Raw genomic sequence first — 14,100 nt, forward strand, 5'->3', positions numbered from 1 at the left:
TACTGGGCTGAGGCATTCCAGCTAACACACCCTCCCAGCTCACACCTCCTCTCTCCAGTTAGGCCAGCCCTAGACCAGGACCCCCACACCCAGCCTCCTGAGAAGAAAAACCATTTATCTGTGTCCTTTCTTTGCCATCTCCAACTCCGCCTCTCCCACTCACACCACAATATCGCTTCTTTCGCTCCATCCCGGTCAACTTCGGGTTTCCTCACCTCCAGTCGGGCCCCTAGGCTGACTCCCTCTCCTCTCCATCCTCTCCTCCCCAGCACTCCACGCCGCCACTCCCCAGACACCTCCAATCCGGATCTCCAGAGCTGCAAGCTGAAACCAGAAGAGCCGGCGCGCTGAGACGAAGGCTGTGTAAGTGTGCGGGTGTAAGTGTGCGTGCCTGTGTGTGGAAGAAACCAACAGAGTCCGGGCTGGTGTCCATGTTTTGAAAATACTCATCACTTGGGCTGAGGGAATAAGGAACAGCTCCCCGGTGCGCCGCGACTCAGAGCCCTCAGTGGTCGGGAACGCAGAAGCAGCAAGACTTCCCGGTGGACGCCCGCCGTGGGGGGAACCCGCCCCTCAACTGGCGCAGCACCCCCCAGCCCCGACGCGGTGGTAGGACCCGGCGCCGACGTCACCCATTGTTTACAAATCAACCCGAGCCGGTAGGATTCGGCTCCCGCCGCTACTAGCGCGCGGCTCTACTGCCCGGCGGTCTCCGGTTTCCGCATCGGCTCCGGCCGGGGCTTGGGTCTCAGGACCGCCCCTCTACTGCGGCCCACCTAGCCCCAAGGAGGGTCAAGCAGCCAGCGACGCCCGCAGAGCTCCGCGGTGCCCGGGCGGGAGGCCATGCCGTGCCGGAGGGAGGAGGAAGAGGAAGCCGGCGAGGAAGCAGAGGGGGAGGAGGAGGAGGAGGAGGAGGACAGCTTCCTCCTGCTGGAGCAGTCGGTGACGCTGGGCGGCTCGGGCGAGGTGGACCGGCTGGTGGCCCAGATCGGCGAGGCGCTGCAGCTGGATGCGGCTCAGGACAGCCCGGCCTCCCCGTGCGCGCCCCCGGGGCCGCCGCTGCACCCCCCGCGGCCCCCCACCTTGCCGCTGCTTCTGCCACTCGCGTCCGCGGAGGCCACGGGCCTGGCGCCCCCCGGGGCCCTGCGCTGCGCTGTAGGGGACCGCGGCCGCGTGCGAGGTCGGACTGCGCCCTACTGCGTGGCGGAGCTCGCGGTGGGTCCCAGCGCACTGGCCCCATTACCCTTCCAGCCTGGCCTTGATGGACCAACCGGAGCGAGCAAGGGGAGTGCTCCGCAGACGCTGTCGGGCCCGTGCCGGCGAGGATGGCTCCGAGGCGCCGCCGCATCCCGCCGCCTCCAGCAAAGACGCGGCCCCCAACCCGAAGCCGGCACAGGCGATGACGACCCGCATAGTCTCCTGCAGCAGCTTGTGCTCTCAGGCAACCTCATCAAGGAGGCGGTGCGAAGACTGCACTCACGACGGCTGCAGTTACACACAAAGCTTCCCCAGCGTCCGCCGCTGGGACCTTTGTCGGCCCCAGTGCACGAGCCCCCTTCACCTCGCAGCCCTCTCGAGGCCTGCAGTGACCCGTGTGCCTCTGGCAGGAGGGTGCAGCTCAGAACTGCAGACAGCATTCTCGTACCCGGCAGCTAGCACTCCGGTGGTAGCCACAGTCCGGCCTTTTACTTGGAGGCAAGGGGTACCCTGAGGGCTGTAAGCCCTGCTTGAGACCGACAGAGAACTTCGCGCCTTTGGAAAAGGGGGGGGGGGGGGGGGGGAAGGTATTGAAGAAAGGAATTCAAAAATCGCGAACGTTTCGCGGAGAACTGGAGTGAAGGCCCCCAATGTGATTGAGATAACCTGTCTTGGCCCTATTTAAGGCAAATTGCATTTCGCACCCCAGACTCAGTCAGTAGGACTCCTTATTTGGCGTGTCCCGTCTTGGCCCCACAGAGTGCAGTTCCCCGCAGCCTCACAGGGCCCTTCAGCCGGGTCGCCATGTGGCTAACAGTCCACGCTTCTCAGGCCCGCAGTCTCCAAAGGAGACCGCCCAGAACCCGGGCTTAAGCTGGTGGATAATCCAGTTACTTGATTTACCTTTTCTGGGCTGGCTCCTGATCCATTTGGAGGGGCGGGGACGGGGAACGAGATACATGAGTGGACGATGATTTCAGGGAGCACTGCAAACTGCCAGAGTTGAAAATTTATGACACTTTAAAAAACTCCAGCTCATATCTTTTGGAGTGCTGGCTCTTAATAGAAAACACACGGTACCACTAAAGGAAGCTTTTGGAGTTGAACAGGAAAAACTTTTCTCTTTGCCTCTTTGCTTTGCAACTGGCTACTGATTTCAGAGCCGTCGGGGAGGCTGTAGTTCTGGGTGGGGATGGGTGAGTCTGGCGCAGGAGAGGGTGTAGCAGGATAGAAAGATAAGGTGAAGCGCGGAGTGATCCGTCAGTCCTTTTCTAAAAGTGGATTTTAACAGCGCGCCCACCCCTCCTCGGGTTCAAGGTCACTGTTTTCCCGGACACGCACTAGGTTGCAGGGCTTCATGAGGGCAGAAGGATCGTGGGGTTCTTCCTGTACTCCCAAAAGAACGCTGTGTTTTGCAAGTGAGGTGGCTCCTGAGGACACGCGGACTGCCGCCACAGTGGGCGTGGGGAGGCAGGGACGTGCCCGGCGCCTGTGCTGCCAGCGGGCGGCCGCCGCCCCTGGCGCGCTCCGGGTTTTCGTGCAAACTGTGTTGAGGCGAGGCCCTGGCTCCCTCCTCTCTCCCCGTTGGCCCCCCTGTCCTACTGGCACCCACGCTCTGGGGGCCCTCTCCAGGGGCTGGGGGAACGCCACGTGACGGGCACTCCAGGGACACACAGCCTTGCCCTGCAGATTATAATGGGCTCTCCGGGGCCATTTGCAATAACAGCTGCAATTCCCTGGATAGACACCGTTGATTGCCTCCCTCCGCCCATCCCCCCAGCCATACCCGCTCGCCTTTGTAAGTGAAGGAAACCGAGTAGAAAATGTGACCCTCCAAACGGAGAAGCCGCCGGCTTTGCCATTGTGAACCGTGGAGAAGAAGGGCTCGGAACATACTGTTGGCTCGCTCTGAGGGGGCTAAAACCGTTCTGTCGCAGTGGTTTTACAAGGTTCAATGGCTTGTTCATCCAGGTGTGGCTATTGACATATCTACACTTCGCACCGGAGTGTCTGGAATTGTGGCTATCCTGATTATGGGATTATATCTTAACTGAAATATCTGTTTTAAATAAATGTGTTGGCTTTTTTAATGGTTTTATTTTAGCCTCACCGTCGGTGGGAAAGATGTACATAATACATTTCCCCGATCTCCATAAACATGAAAACATTTGAAATCCCTGTCAGCCTGGCTTGTAGATGGTAATTAGCGTGCCTTTGTGTCTGAGTATCTCACTAGTTAGACGAGGTCTGTGAGTGCCTGGGTGTGCACTGGTCCTGGCATGAAATTAAATGAAAGTGAGGTCAGGTTTTGGACCAATCCCATTCAAAACCTCAGAGCCTTTTGGATGATTACTAGTCAGTAATGGAGATGTTTTATGGAGCGGCCTCTATTATCAAAGGACATCAGATCAGTCAGTCATTGCAGACTGGGAGGCTTATCACTTTTTTTTTTCTTTCTACGGTGATTATTAAATGGACTTGTTCCATGAGGTGGCCCTTAAAGCTGGAACAGCTTTTTGGTTAGCGAGGTACTCAGGATGCTAGCCTTGGTGGTGGGAAAGCTAGCTGGGAACATTTTGAAGGATTCCTCTTTGCTATTGCATTTGCTACAATTCTCTCCCTTATCAGTGACTTAACAGCCCATCTCTGCCCCTCCAGTTCTGAATTTTTTCATCTGTTCCCTCAAGGAAGAAGAGGAATGACACATCAGGAACTGGGCTGGGTATCCGGGGTCCACTTACTAAATGGAGAGCCTTGAACTAGTTGCTCAACATCTATGGGCTTCAGTTTCCCCATGTGTGCAACAAGGAAAATGAGATGTAGGGACATGGCCAGCATGAAATGGAAATTAATATTTTGTATATAGTTCCCCTAGCTCTTACTGTCCCTTCTTTCCCTAAGTAGATAAGCAACTGGGTCCTCAGTGTCTCAAGAAAGACCTGCCCTCAGGGTCACAGTGGGCTCAGTCTAGGGATGCCCAGGAAAGGAAGCGTGACTACAGAGGCTCTCACAAAAACTTAGGAAGGATGGCTTCCTCCAGCAGTACAGTAGACTATGACCTCTGGGAGTCAGGGACCAGGGAAAAGTGGTCAGGCGCTGACTTCCCATAGCATTGGAAATTGCCCTGGGGTCCTCAGCCCCACTTGCTTCTCAGGTGGGGTGGGATTTCTCAGAGATCAAAGGGTTAGGAGCAATCCAGGGCCTTCTCTCCATGCACAGCCATGATGTGATAATGTGATGATGCCACTGCACCAGCTATGCTGGTAGCTTCCTATAATAAGAATGGTTGGTTAACTTTAGGGCTCACCCACTACAGCCCTCTCTTTAAAAAGGAAGACTGAACAAAACCAATGCCTACTATGTATCAGACACTTTAAATGTACTATAGCCTGTAATGGTTTCTCTATTTAGAAAATCCTGCAAGGTCTTACTATAACCCCAAAATCATTTTTTGGAATATGGCAGAGTTTATGTAAATGCTTTTTTTAAAGTTATTAGCCCATTAATAGGTGGAAAATAGTTCAAGAAAGAGGGTAGGACAGAGCAACTTGTGAAGGTCATTTATGAAGTCGGGGCTTAGCAGAGTCTATATTCAGTTCAGGCCTCTTTCTAATAGCTCAACTGGCATCTCCAGGTACCTACCATCAGGCAGGGTCCCCACATTGTTCACTGCAGAACTCCACACACCCTATAAAGTGAATGACACTTCCAGACTTTTGCAATTTGACAGCCCTGCCATTGAACCCTGGAAAACTATGCCCCATGTCCCCCAGCTGAGCTAGGGAAAGCCAAGCATGCTGTGACCATTTTCTTAGAAAATGTCCAGCATCGTTTGAAGACAGCTGACTATAGAAGACAGCCTAGGTAAGATAAAAGACCAAGGCTATAAGCTCAATGACAAAAATAAAAATTAAAACATGAAATTGTTTTAATAATTCCATAAGTGACCGGGAGAAAACAATGCTGTATCTCACAAAAAACTCCAGCGTCTGCCATCCGAAGATCTCATTCTAAGTAAAGCATAAATGCAAAATTCAATTTTTACCCGTTTTTTTTTTCTCTTTCTTTTTCTAGCTTAAAAGCTGAAACATGTAGTGAAGATCAGACACCACTTTCCTACCCAGCAAAGTCTGTGTTGAACCCTGTGATCCCCTTCTTCCAATCAGGAAAGAGTTACCTTGGCAACCAAATTACTAACTCATTCAATTAGCTTCTCCCCCCCACCCCTTCCTCCAGTGTTCAGTAATCATAGAATGTCAGCCCCAGGAGAGCTCAGCCTTAGGCATTCTAGTGCTACCACCTCATTTAGACATGAGGAACTGGAAGCCCAGAGAGGTTTCCATTCAGAGGTACACTCCATTTGAAAACCGTAAAAGCTGGCACATGCAAAGGAGGCAAAAACTCTCCCACGCGAGCCTCCTCCTGATTATCCATCCGTAACTGAAGGGAGAAAAGTGACTTACCCATAACAGCATTTCCCGGAAGACATAAGCGTGTGTGGGCTCAGCAGGCAAACCTCCATCACTAGCTGTATGATTTGGGACAGGGTCCAGAACCTCAGTAACTTCAGTTAACTCATCTGCCAAATAGGCTTAAGAATAGAGCCTACCTTGTGCAAATATTAAATTCAATATGTGATGCAAATAATAAACCTCAAATAATAAAACACAACCTTGTTCCTGAAAACTATTGCATTAAGGCTACTTACTTTGAGTAGAAAATCTTACCTCTTAACAACTTTATTCTGTTCCTTAAAAGGCACAAACCTGTTTTCTCTGAGGGTAAGACTGGTTTTCTGATTATGTACCCCTGTCACGTAGGTAAATATTAAGGAAAGATTCAGGAGAGAGAATAATGGTGCAGAGGAGGTTTCATAGGGAAAGATTTGTGTGTGTGTGTAGAGGTCATCCTTGAGCCTTGAGCCAAGCCTTGAAAAAATTGGAAAAATTGAAACTGGCAGAGGACAGGGCAGCAGGGAATATTAACCACAACCCTTAACTTCCCCATCTTCTATCAGAAAATCCACCCCCTTCTAATTAAAATTCAGTGCTTAGCTGAACTTCTGCTTGCCTGCCCTGTCCACGCCTGTCTATAATTTGAACTGAGAAAATTATGCCATTTCTTTGTAGGAGGGGACCCTTGAATTAATTTTGTTCTCGTTTGTTTTATTTACTGTCATTGAAGGGTTATCTCAGAGACTCATATATGAATGTCTTCTTTTTGCCAAAGAGATGATATATTCTTTAATGACAGGATGAAGAGGATGTTTTAGGCAGATTAACCAGGCTGAGGGGATCATTCAGTATCCTCCAGGTCAGTTGAGTGGCTGTTCTAGCACCCAGGCACCTGGTGATAAGGGCCTGGATGGGAAGGGAGAGGAAAAGATAAGAGAGATATTTCAAAGGGAAGACCAGGAGGCCTCAGAACAGTACCACATGGCCGTTAAAATATGGGCTCTGGAGCCAGAAAGCTTGGGTCACCATCCTGGCTCCTTCCTTTAAAGCTGTGTGACCTTGGGTAAGTAACTTCACCTCTTCCATCTCATTTCCCTCATCTGAGAAGTCTGATAATAATAAAAGTCCCCATCTCATAGGGTTGTTGGGAGGATTCGAGCTAATGCTTATAAAAATGCTTAGGCCAGTGACTCCAACATAGCTGTTATTTCATAGCAATGCTTGGATATTGGCACTTAGTAAATATCTGCAGAGTAAACAAATGGGACAATTTCAATAAACTTGCAGAGAATATGGGAGTGGGGCATAGATGATGAGTTGTGGTGCCTGAAGTTCAAAGAAGATGGGAAAGGAGGGACAGTAGCTAAAAGGGAAAATGGGACCAAGGAAAGGATTTAGCTGATCTAGGAGGAACTCTGGGCTTATCCTAAGGAAAATGACAAAAGACATGCAAAGGAAGGCTCCTGGACAGGGTGGGGAGAGATAGTTTGAAGGTCAGCCTCAGGTGTGGAAGTCCCATGTGACAGTACCCTGTATCACAAACTGTCCTACCACAGGGAGGCAGATGAGATTGGTTGTGTAACAACCTTGTATGAGCTTTCATACCTGGGGTGGTTGGAAATGTTTGTTGTCTTTGTGTGAATGAAACCTTCTCCTCCGTAGCTAACTATAGAATTAAAACTAAAACTGATACTAAAGAGTTTATTAACTGTTCCTCCTTATCAACTAGTAACTGACTCATGGGAATAAAATTCACAACCCCCTTGATAAACTGTTCAGCAGTTTGTTTGACTTATTGATTTGGGTGGGTTAAAAAAAAAAATCACAAGCTGCTTATCATCATTACCTTTGCCCTGCCTTCTGTCTGCTTCTTTTTCACTGTCTAAATTAGATTCCAAATGGTTTTGATGACAAATGGTTTCCTAGTTTACCTGAACATCTCCCCTTGACTTAAGTCAGAATCACCTTTCTCCAGAGGCATCATAAACAGTATTTTCCTTCAGTTGGGTTAAAGAGAGGAGGAACTTACACTGAGGATGTTCAGAACACACTACTTAATGATGCTGATAAAGGAAAGATGAATAACTGCAGGGTTTAAAAAAGACAATGAAAGTCATTGAGCAATATCTGATTCCACACCCTGAACCTCAGTGACCGGATCTTAGTGGTTATACACAGAGAATATAGAAATAGCTCTGTGTTGCGCGCGCGCGTGTGTGTGTGCGCGCGCACAGCGTACTAGGAATGGCCTATCCCTGGCTATAACACCTCTGACAAGGTCCTTCTTGTCTGCTTGATACGGGAACATTACCCAGGTCCACGGGTTGGGACAAAGGCTCTATATAGCCTTTGCTAACAACTGGATCAGTAGCAGGAGCTGCAGTATATGAGAAAAGAGATCTGGGTAAGCTCCAACAGGAAGCAAGAGGACCAACGTGAGAAGAGCTGAGTTCAGATATCAGCTCTACCATCAATAATCCCTACCTCTTATCAATATAAAAAGCAAAATAACATCTAGAAACATGTGCTAGAGTGCCTACCCATCAAGGGATTCAGGGAGTTCCCTTTCCCACTCTCTACCTTGCTCCCCAGGTCCTGTAGATAGTGCCTCCTTGTCCATAGTCACCATTCTCATTGTGTCCTGGCCACATCGCAGACCCCCAAGACAATTGCAGTGGGTGATAGCTTATCATCCAGCCTCATGGCTTCTTCCTCCAGAGCCCCCGAAGTAAGAAGCGTCCGTATACCATTTGTCAGTGCCTTTCCTGTGTGTGACCTTATGTGAAGGGCTCAAGCCCCAAACCTCATTGAGGGTTCCACCAGGACATCTCAAACTCTGCCTCACCCCTCTTTGGATCCCCAGCATCTTGTGCACAAATGTGGCTGGCATATGAGAAAAGCGTATGGTGATGTTATTAGGTTGGGGGTATTATTGGGGCAAGGTTTGTGGGATATTCTTAAGAATGTTTAATAAATCCAAGATAGGAAAAACTGGTGTCAGGAAGCAGTCTCACGTTTAAGATTTGGTTGAGGGAAGCAGGAGATCCTAGAGCTACACTGTATGGGTTCAAACCCCAGCTCCACCACTTAAAAGGCAACTCAGCCTCCAGGGCCTTGGTATCCTCATCTATAAAATGGAGATAATATGCGTACCTCATGGCACATAAATTAAGTTCTCAAAATGTTACTACACAGAATGATGAAAGCAGACAGACCCCTTGGAATGTGTGTGGGACTGGCCTTATGGAAGAAGTTCAGAAAGAGGCACTTATGGGTTACAGCAGCCACAGAGGCTGGGTGGTGGAAGAGAAAGGGGTGTATGAAGTGTTACTATGGGCCAGTGGGACACACTTAGGAGAGACAGATATGAGCCCCTTGAAGAAGGGGAAGTGGTGGTGCCCAGAATTAGCAGCTATGTTTTTTGGAGTGTGCCAGACACCTCAGGGCCTTAGTTAACCCTCCCAACTACCCTTTTAAGTATTACTGTTTTAAAAATGAGAAAAGGGAAAAGCTCAGAGCAGTGACTTGCCCACTGTGCCACAGTTGTTAAGCAGCAGGGCTGAGTCAAATCCCGAGCCAGTGAGCACTCCTCCTACAGCCTCGATGTGGGAGTGTACCAGAGAGGAGAGTGGCCAGGCAGGGGAGGAAGAGGTGCTGAGCAAGAGAATTTCCTACCAGTGTGATTCTGTCCCAGTCCCCAAATGGGGCTCAACAGCAGAGCTGGGCTGAACTAGAAAAGGTTTCCTCAAAGAGGGCAAGGAAGCAAGTAGGAAGGGGCTCAGTAAGGATTCCTTTTGAAGCTAGGGAGAATGAAAGGACTCTGGGCCAAACCATTTTACAGCCTTATATCAAGTGATTTCTGTGAAACCTTGTTTTCCTTTCCCTAGGCCACAGTTCTCGGCTGGATCAGTCTCTGTGGGTAGACTGAATCATATACCCCACAAAGACATATTGAAATCCTAGCCCCTACCCCTCTAGGTGTGAACACATTTATGAATCAGTTATCTTCAAATCTCTTTTTGAAATGAGGCCCAAATGAATTAGGATGGCCTTAATTTGGTATGACTGGAGTTCTTAAAAGCGAAGGAAATTTGGACATGGAATTAAATACAAGTCAAAAGGACGCCATGTGATGGAAGCCCTCCAGCCCACTAGAGTATGTTCTTTTTCCACAAATGGAGTGGAAGCCCATGTAGCAGCTAAAAAAACAAACAAAAAACAAATAAAAAAGAATAAACACTGCACTTAAATTTGTAATCTTGTGGAACCTGAACCAGAATCACTCAAGAAACACAGCTTTACTAGGTGGCTCTCCTATTTGCCCGGGTCCCCACAATTCCCCCAAATGCACCCTTCATTATGAGGGTATCCCATATATGCTTGTTTCCCCCACTTTCCACCAAAAAGCCAAACCATGCTCCAAAACAAAAACCAAATTTATTCAGCAGACATTTTAATTAAGAAATCCTATAAATCAGGACCACCACAATTTCAGACACTCCGGTGCGAAGTGTATGTCAATAGCTACATCTGGAGGATGAACAAGCCATTGGATCTTTAAAAAAAAAAAAAAAATGGTTTAGCTACCTTAAGTTTGGGGGTGGCACCTTCTGAAAGGGCCGTCAAGTTTCACAACAGTAAAGCCAGCGGTTTCCTCTCAGAAAGTCACATTTTAAAACGGTTTCAGTCACTCACAAAGAGCTGGCAGAGCAGGAGGGCACAACCGTGCCCAGCGAGGAACCATGGAGGCTCAGGCCCACGGCCCCACAGAGCGCCAGGGCAAAAAAATGGGCGGCCTCTCTCCCCCACCCGGTACTGACACCAGAAGGCTGGACTGGGAGCACAGGCCAGGCGCAAGAGGTGGTAGATGAGGGTTTCTAAGAAAGCTCGCAGCATGGCCAAGAGTGGCCTCCTGGGAGGAGTAGTTGTGGAAAGAGGAAAGCACGAAACAAATAACTCTTCCCCACACCGTCCCACTCCGCCTGCGTGTTCCCGGGAGACTCCACGCGGTAGCAAAGCACAGTCAGGGCAAAGAAAGAGAAGCCTCCGGGGTGAGTTACCTCTCCCAGGCACCCCACAGCCTACCACTCACAGCAAACTGTGACCTTGAACCACAGGTGGCGAGGTCAGGTCACTTAAAAGTACACATTCTACTCTCCGCACCTTCGTGATTTTCCAACTCCCTCGGATCCCCTAACCGAAGTTCACATCTTCCACCTCCACCACGACCGATGAGACGGAAAAGGTGGACGATGCCAACCCATCCACCAAACTTTTACATTCTTCCCCGCAGTTTTTCTGCCCGGCAATTGTAGCACCATTTTCGCTAAGCTCTTCCTCCGGATAACAAAGAGAAAATGTGTGCGTCTCATTAGTTTTCAAGTATTGTTATAAAGCCCTCACGATTCCCGCCCTATCTTTAAACAATCCAAGCAAGAATGTTCCCAAGGGCCAAGTCAGGTACAAGTCGATATAAGTAGCTGCCATAGTTCTCCCAGCTTATCCCAGGTCCCGGGCACCGGGACGGCCGGGGGAAATTCTCCCGCGGCACGGGCGCGCCCTGACCGGTGCATTTCTCCACTTTCACGTTTTCTCCGACAGCCTCTTAGGGGCCGGAAATTTGTTAGTTTCGGGGTCTCGCTCCACACGCCTCCTCCCGCAGCCTAGGCGGTCACTCCCAGGACAGCGGCGGCGGCTTCAGCCTCAGGGCTGGTGGGGACAGGATGCCGTCGGTCTGCGCGGCGGCCTCCTCTTCCCCGGGGTCTCGAGTCAGTGAAGGGCGCCTGAGGGCTGTAGAGCGACCTGGTCGGGTCCGCTGCGAACGCTGCCAGGCCCAGCGGCACCAGTAGGGCCTGTGGCTGCAACCGCGGCGGCCGCTGCGACGGCTCTTTGAATCCTCCGCACGGCTTCCTTGATGAGGTTCCCCGAAAGTACGAGTTGCTGCAGGAGCCGATCGTCGTGAGTGTCGTCGTCGCCGGTGTGGGTCCCGGGCTGGCGCCAGCGTTGTTCCTGCAGGCGGTGGGAGGCGGCGGCGCGCCGGAGCCATCCGCGGCGGCACGGCCCGGGAAGCGAGGTAGGGTGGGTGGCGAACCCGGCCACGCAGTAAGGCGCAGTCCGGCCTCGCACGCGGTCGCGGTCCCCGAGGGTGCAGCGCAGGGCCCCCGGGGGCGCCGGGCCGGAGGCCGCGGCCGAGGCGGACGGCAGAAGCAGCGGCAGGGCTGGGAGCCGTGCCTTGTCCGCCGGGGCCGCCGCCGGGGGGTGCAGCGGCGGCCCCGGGGGCGCGCACGGGGAGGCCGGGCTGTCCTGAGCCGCATCCAGCTGCAGCGCCTCGCCGATCTGGGCCACCAGCCGGTCCACCTCGCCCGAGCCGCCCAGCGTCACCGACTGCTCCAGCAGGAGGAAGCTGTCCTCCTCCTCCTCCTCCTCCTCCTCCTCCTCCTCCCCCTCTGCTTCCTCTTCCTCCTCCCTCCGGCACGGCATGGCCCCCCGCCCGGGCACCCCGGAGCTCTGCGGGCGTCGCTGGCGACTCGGCTACTCCCGAGGCTCTGTGGGCCGCTGTGGAAGCGGACGCGATCTCGAGGCCGAGGCCGGGGCCGGGGCCGACGCGAAAGCCGGAGCCCGCCAGGCACTCGCACTCGCACTCGCCAGTCGCCGCCGCCGCCGCCGGAGCCGGAATCCTACCGGCTCGGGTTGATTTGTAAACAATGGGTGACGCACGCCGGGCCCTACCACCGCGCCGGGGTGGGGGAGGCGCGCAAGGAGACGCCAGAACGCGGGGCGTCTGGGGCAGCCCAGTGTTGCGGTCGGAGCCTTGTGGTGTCCGCGCCCGTTATTCACCTATGAGGGGATACAAAGCACGGGTAGAGCTTTCCTCTTCTCCCGGCCTGACGGGCAGTAAAAGAAATGGAGACGCCGAGGTGGCCGAGATTGGTTTCTCCCACTCACTGACACACCCACCCACACACACCGAATCCCTTCTCCGACGCTCCAGCCTCCCCACGTGTCAGCTCCGCCTGGGCTCTCCCAGCCCCTCCCTCGCGCTCCGTCAGTCAACAGACAGGGGCGTGGCGAGGGAGGGGCGGGCCCGGCCCGCGGTTCGGGCTTCAGACAGGTGGGGGTGGGGATAGGAGGAGAGATTTAAGGTGAGGGGGAAACGTTGCAAAGAAGGGCAAATTCCACCCGAGGTCGGGTGCCTGAGATTCCACCTCTGCCCAGTCCTCAGTGCCCCTGGCAAGTGGAAAGAGAAGGACACACTGTATGGCTAAAAATGAGTTATGTTTATGTGTAAGAGAAAAAAGATTCAAATAGGAAATATAAGAGGATGGAAGAAATCTCTCACAATCGTAGGACTCAAACATGATTCACATTTAAAAACGATTTTCCTTTCCACCCCTTTTCTATAAAAGTATATTACATAACAGCCACACTTACAAGTTTATATACTGTTTTTTACTTCCCACTACCATCATAAACCATTTTCGTGTCATTGCATGCACTTCAAAAACATTTAATGTTTGCATTAAATGCACAAGTTTCCAACAAGTGGTGGTACCACAAATTATTTTTTAAAAACCCTTTAAAGTTCGCTGTTTTCCTCATTGCACTATTGTAAGTGTTTGATAACATTTTTGTGCATAAAACTTTTTCCATATTGATGATTCTTTCCTTAGGACATATTCTCAGAAGTAGAATTTTAAGTCAAAAGAGCTGGCCATGGGCAGGCTATGGTGGCTCAGCAGGCAAGAATGCTCGCCTGCCATGCCAGAGGACCCGGGTTCGATTCCCGGGTGCCTGCCCATGTAAAGAAAAAAAAAAAAAAGAGGTGAATATTTTAAGTTTTCTGATGAATTCACCGAACTGCTTTCCAAAAGAGCTGGGTACATTTACCCTCCCATCATTACGGTGGGAATACATTTTCATTACACCTTCACCTGTTTTTTTTTTTGTTATCGTTAAAAAACACTTTTTTTGCTGATTTCGTAGATGAAACTGATATTCTCTTTCAGTTTTCATATTTTTAATTTTAGTTAGAGAAGTTTTCGATGTGTTTGTTATCTAACCGTACTTCCTTTTTTGTAAATTGTTCCTGTCATTTCCCTACCGAGTTTTTCTTATGAATTTAGATGACCCCTGTACATGCTGAAAAGATTTCTTCAGGATTTTTGTTTGCCCTGTACAGTCTTTTTCTTTTCAGTAAAAAAACTTAAATTTTAAAGTAGTCAATCCATAAATCCCTTCCTTTGAGACTTCGAACATGATGCTAAATTTAGTGTCGCATCTAAGAAGTTATTAAATATTCAGTTCTATTTTCCTTAGATTCTTTTAATATCTCAATTTTTTCAAATCCATCTGGAATTCATTTCAGTCTTTGGTGCCAGGAGACAATATGAAGTTATTATCATTATTATTATTTTTTTTTTCCCCCAGGGAACAAGCCAACCAGAGCTGC

General features: G+C 50.7%; 2 protein-coding genes across 2 annotated transcripts; one reads left to right on the top strand and one right to left on the bottom strand.

Moving 5' to 3' along the window:
* The first annotated feature begins 651 nt into the window (after positions 1-651).
* On the top strand, positions 652-1,773 carry FRAT1 (FRAT regulator of Wnt signaling pathway 1). Its single transcript, XM_077125630.1, has one exon. The coding sequence runs from the start codon at positions 844-846 to the stop codon at positions 1,654-1,656; it is 813 nt and encodes a 270-aa protein (XP_076981745.1). The 5' UTR covers positions 652-843; the 3' UTR covers positions 1,657-1,773.
* An 8,296-nt stretch (positions 1,774-10,069) lies between these two features.
* On the bottom strand, positions 10,070-12,634 carry FRAT2 (FRAT regulator of Wnt signaling pathway 2). The gene has a single exon (XM_077125631.1). The coding sequence runs from the start codon at positions 12,129-12,131 to the stop codon at positions 11,421-11,423; it is 711 nt and encodes a 236-aa protein (XP_076981746.1). The 5' UTR covers positions 12,132-12,634; the 3' UTR covers positions 10,070-11,420.
* Positions 12,635-14,100: the final 1,466 nt, after the last annotated feature.

The sequence above is a fragment of the Tamandua tetradactyla genome, chromosome 13, assembly GCF_023851605.1.
Source record: "Tamandua tetradactyla isolate mTamTet1 chromosome 13, mTamTet1.pri, whole genome shotgun sequence".
NCBI classification, from domain to species: Eukaryota; Metazoa; Chordata; class Mammalia; order Pilosa; family Myrmecophagidae; genus Tamandua; species Tamandua tetradactyla.